Source organism: Charadrius vociferus, unplaced genomic scaffold, assembly GCF_000708025.1.
Source record: "Charadrius vociferus isolate BGI_N301 unplaced genomic scaffold, ASM70802v2 scaffold282, whole genome shotgun sequence".
NCBI classification, from domain to species: Eukaryota; Metazoa; Chordata; class Aves; order Charadriiformes; family Charadriidae; genus Charadrius; species Charadrius vociferus.
Window position 1 is genome coordinate 1,748,094 of NW_009647731.1, and position 5,324 is coordinate 1,753,417.

The following is a 5,324-nucleotide window of genomic DNA, read 5'->3' on the forward strand; positions in this document are numbered from 1 at the left end:
AGACCTAAAAGCAAACAGGATAATGATATGCATATTTAAGTGAAACATCTCCTAAACATTAATACATAGCATGCTTTTCATAAACTTTCACCATCTGCTTCCTGTATTTTCCCCCTCTTCTTTTTTCACTTTTGAAAATGTATTTCGCCATCAGTCCTTAAATTAGCCTCATGCACATTCCAAACAAACTACAGGTTGTTGCCCTGCAGGGGATTTTTTTCTTGCCCCGTTAAAGTTTCCTGCTGCTAAACTTCAAAGAAGGGGGAGAAATTTAATCTTGCTTTAATTAAAGTACCTGATGGCTTTCTTTTAAGCTCAGCAGCTTTGATTATCTTTTTTAGCTTAGTTCTTTTGTTTTGCCGGGTCTTCTTTTTTTTTTTTTTCTTTTCCTTGCTAGAAATAAGCGTACACTTTGCACATGCAAGTTGTTTCCAATATAAATGCCAAGCATATTTTCCTAGCTTTTTCCCCAACAAAAAATAATAAAATCAATAATGGAAAATAATGGGAAGAATCTCCTTTGAAAGGAACTGATATGGTAAGCCTGGTCCCTATGACAGTGTGCTACCAGTTTTGATGAAACTCAGACCTTCTGCTGGCTCCTTCTAAAAAGGATCCTGTTGCTTAACCCCAAATTCATAATAAAATTGTACTGATGTGTGTCTTGTGGTTTGTGCTCTCTATCCCCTGTATAGGAAGGTAAGGAGTATAGGAAAACCTGGGTAGAAAAGATCTGTCCAGGTCTGGGCTGGCCTGCTAGGGGGCTGGCAGGGCACTGTTCTGCAAACACGGACCTGCCTGGTATTCTACTGCCATCTGCCCTTTCTGTATCGTTCCTTCTTGATTAACTTCTCCTCTCTCTCCCTGACTTGTACGTGGTCCAGAAGTGATGTCCTCTCCTTCAGATTTTCAGTAATCATACTTTTTTCTTCTGTCCTTTCGTTTCACCTGTCCCTTTGTTTGTTTGTTTGTTTTTTAATATATGCTTTTTCATGTTGCTCTCTCTTTCCTTCTTTTTTTATTAGTAATGTACTATAAGACCTTTAGTGAAAAGAAAGGGCAGATACAAGTCTCACCAGTGTAAAGCTGTTCCAGATGGAAACCTTCATCCTGAGCAGCAGCGATGCTGTTCTTGTTGCACACAGCCATATTTTGTGTATGCAGGTGGGAAAGACAGGACAAATTCACTCAGCCTTCACAGTTCCTTGTTGAATTACAGCATCAAGCCCTGTGTGCAGATAAAGGTTTGGCGCCTGGCAGCAGTTCTTGCAGCCTGCTGTGGCTTTCAAGATGGCAAGTCATTACGGAGGAAAACCTTGCAGGGCTCTTAGTGCTTCCCCCTAAGCCTGTACTTGGTGTTGCCATAGGGACCTGCACTAAGTCCTTAGTGCAGAAATGGCAGAAAAATTGCCAAGTTGTCAGAACCTGTATTTTTCTGTTCCTTCAATTTTAGAAAAGAGAAAGACAACATCAGAGGGATTTTAAGTGGGAAATAAAAAATGGGGCCATTCTGCCATGTGTCTTGAAGCATCTAAAGTGTTAGGTTTGGGTAAGGCTGGACGCAGAGGTATAGAACAGGCTGTGTCATTTGGGCAAAGAAAGATTATATTTATAGTGATGAAGTGGCAGAGGTAGAGTTGAATTTTAGGGACGTTTGGGGTTTTTTTTAGAGGTATGTTTATAGAAAAGTCTTCAAGGAAGAATTAGCAAAGCTTGCAAGGATACTGTTGCTGATTTGCTCGAAGAGGCTCTCTATCTTAAGATTACATGAAAATGATCTTTCAGCTGAGAATGGGGGTCACATGGTGAGTAACATAGTCTACATCAAGTTTCAGTGTGGGCTGGCTGACTGAAATTTAACTGCACTAAGATCCTAAAATTCACCAGTCCCAAAGACAGTTCTTTGATCAGTACATACTGCGTGTGCACCCCAGGAGAAGCCCATCTGCAGGAGGGCTTAGGCCCTCTCTTAGGATGCGTTTCTGCCCTCCTGTCTTCTGGGTCACTGTGTGGGTGGAAGCTAGGGATACAAAATGTCTGTTGCTTCCTGAAAGCACGTTTGCTTGAGATAAACTGTGGCCAATCACACTCGCAGGGGACAGCTGTGAGGTTTTCAAGTGAAACCCTGCAGTGCTTAAAGGCCAGTGATGGGAAATGATGTCTCTAGTTTACTCCTTTCCTGGATACAGATTTTTTTCTTCGTAGCATGGACTGTTTTCCCCTCTTTTGCTGGCTTGCACGTACCACATGGAGCTTGTTCTCCTGCATTGAGTTTTTGCCCCTTCAGGTACTGGGAGGTACTAGAGGAAACGATGAAGTAATCGTCATGTGGACTGCACTATGGTCCACTGAGGACTCTGTCACTCTTACGATTTTGAAAATGTCTGCTCTAATTCAGGGAACAAGGCATATGTAGGTACCAGGTGGAATAAAACAGGGTAAGGGTTAGTTGGGACAGACTGGATGAAAGCTCTGGTATGCAGTTACGATTATAAATCATTAAGGAAAAAAAAATAATCATCTATTAAGCGTGATCTGACTATCGAGAGCTTCTGTAAGGGAGTCTTGGGAAATTATCCTTCTCTGGTGGTTACCACTCATCAGCTGAAGCACTGTGACCAACTGTGCACAGGACATGTCCATTGCAGCATAAACAAAACCAGGTTTGTTTAAGGCATACTCAGTGATGTCGGCTACCAGCTCTGGACTCAAAATGTACTCTTTTTCAGGGTAATTTGGTGGTTGTAATTTGGTAATTTGCTGCATGTCTAGTTATGAGTGGATTAAATATTTGCAGTTTGTGCCACATCACCACTTATTATGTCCCTTTGAAACTGGTGACTTTAAATGTTTTCTACTTGATTTATGAAATCTCTTGCTCTTGCTCGTTCCTCAGCTGAAAACAAGTCTCCACCTCGGCCCTGCGGCTTGAATCACTCAGACTCTTTAAACCGAAGTGATCGCATCGATGCAGTGACACCGACGTTAGGGAGCAGCAACAACCAGCTGAATGCATCTTTCCTCCAAGTGTATGTTCCGGACTACTCAGTGAAAGCACTCACAGACATTCAGTTTGTCAAGGTAGGAAAAAGGCTGGAAAGGCCCCACTGGAAAGCTGGGCTTGGCTGGTAGGATGGAGAGCCTGGGGCAGGGAGGTCATCCTTCTAGATTGCTCTCTGAGTGAATAGGATTATGAAAGCAGCCGTTTAAATGTCACTTTAAATTACTTTTTCCCAATATCTGTTGCCCATTGATTTGTCGTCACTGTTCCTCTTATTTAGTCCTGTAAGTAGATTGGTCACATAAGTTTCTGGATTTCAGGTCCCTCAAGGAAAGACTGTGGAAAATAACCTCTTTCTGCTTTTAGTCATGAAAGACGTATCCTTGTGAAGTCCTTGGAGCCATCCAAATGGAGACCCTTCATTATCAGACAGTGTCCTTTTCTAAAGGATAAGATGTCTTTTGTTGGTTGCAGATTTTATTCACTTTTGATTTTGGTTTCAGTTTGGGGTTCTTGATCTTACTTTCTGAGCTGCCATCCTTCTGCTTGGAGAAGTCTTGGACATTTCTCTTTATCTTAACTTCACATGTTAGGCTCATGTCTCATACTACCAGTGAGTTGCTGCATGAATACAGCTCTGTCCCCCAGCATGGTGCATCACACGCTGAAATGTGTGCGAGTCCTGTGGGATAGGAAATCTAGTTGAGCTGAGGAAAAGCTAATGCTGGCAGCAATTCCAGCCCAGCTGGGAGTCCAGGGAAGCTGACGTCCCATGGCCAGAAATTGACCTTGATGCTTTTCTTAAATTAAGTGCACGTTCATGGTTTCTTTGTATGCAACTGAAACGATTTGTGAACTCAACTTCTGTCAAAGTTAATTTGATATTAGGAGTGTGGAATAGAGTAGAAATACTAGAATGCTAAATCAGTTATTCGGTAGCCAAATTTTAAAAGGAGAACAGTCTTGCATTTGAAATGTGACAGATGTACGTGTACTGGTCAATGGTTCAAGCCTTCAAGGTTTAGATCAGTAAATATTTATTACTGGGCAAGTGAGTCTCACTACAGATTTCAGTAGCCAATCTGCTGTACAGAACAGCTGCTCATCTTATGCTGGTTTATGTGGAGTCCTTCCAACTCTCACTGTGTTCATACTGAGGCTAATGAATGCTAAACTGTCTGGTGTCTCTGCAGTCAGACTTGCACACCTCTTTTTGCATCACTCTGCTTTACACATAGGACAGAGTACTCAACATTAGTGTTTTCACTGTGCTATGTGGGCATTTATTCAATTAATACCTTGTAAACCAGCGTTGTGACCTGCTCGTGCATGTTTGGATTTTCCTTCTGGAGTTGTGACGTGGTCCATCTGACTCTCTCCATTTCCAGTCCCTCTCTTGCATTTTCCACCTTCCTGCCTGCTGAGATAACCCACTGCTGTTGTAGCACACGGTGCTGCCAGCGCACGTGCATCCTGCTGCCTGTCCTGGCTGAGAAGGCTGACCTGGAGGAGTTTACAGGGCTGGTTGCTTGTGGCTCCAGGAGAAATTCTCCCCTCTACCACCATATGCAGATATACGGAGCTATAGGCTTCTTGGGCAGTAACACTGTGCTGTAGGCCAGCTCCTGTCACGGCTCTTCTGCTGAGTGCCACCAGCTCTGGCAGAGACCAGTGGAAGACTTCATGGGGTGCTAATTTGGACTCATCTCTCTGGAGATCCCAGTCTTTTCTAGAATCAAATGTCCTTATATATCAGAATAAGGCTGTAGCTCCTGCTGCATTTACTGGCCTCAACAAGAGCAATAATGCTTGTACCCTCTGGCTCTATAGGGACCCTTAGAGCCTCACCAGGAGCTCGCTGAAGTTGGGAGAAAGACTTCACTGAGCTCTGGTTCTGGCCCTAAAAATGTGCATGGTTAGAAGGAAATGGAGATCTGATTTAAAAATCTCTGCATAGGAGTAAATCCCTGCCTTTGAACAGCATGGTGATGGCACAGCTCTGTGCTTCCACCCTGTCTAGAAATGTCACCGTGCTGTGGTGTGGAGCTGGGATGCTCTAGTCTTGCAAAGCGCAGGAATGTTTTATGGAAACAGGTAAACAGGGGTTGAAATGTGATCATCTGGAAAGGGAGGGCACTTTATTTTCTCAGTGTGTCCTATGGGAGACACAAAAGCGTGACTGGCTGTTGTTGTTCCTCCCTTCTGTTCTTGGAGCAGATCTCAAGACAGCAGTACCAAAATGCCCTGATGGCATCCCGGATGGACAAAACACCTCAGTCCTCGGACAGTGAAAACACTAAAATCGAACTGACTCTAACGGAGC

The 5,324-nt window shown here is 43.5% G+C and overlaps 1 protein-coding gene across 1 annotated transcript in view; it reads left to right on the forward strand.

Annotated features, from left to right (window-relative positions):
* CNNM2 (cyclin and CBS domain divalent metal cation transport mediator 2) overlaps positions 1-5,324 on the forward strand; it is a 123,037-nt gene that overhangs the window by 114,702 nt on the left and 3,011 nt on the right. Inside the window, exons 7-8 of the mRNA XM_009881615.1 lie at positions 2,897-3,081; positions 5,219-5,324. Of these exons, the coding sequence (XP_009879917.1) occupies positions 2,897-3,081; positions 5,219-5,324 (291 nt within the window). The remainder of the gene's footprint in view (positions 1-2,896; positions 3,082-5,218) is intronic.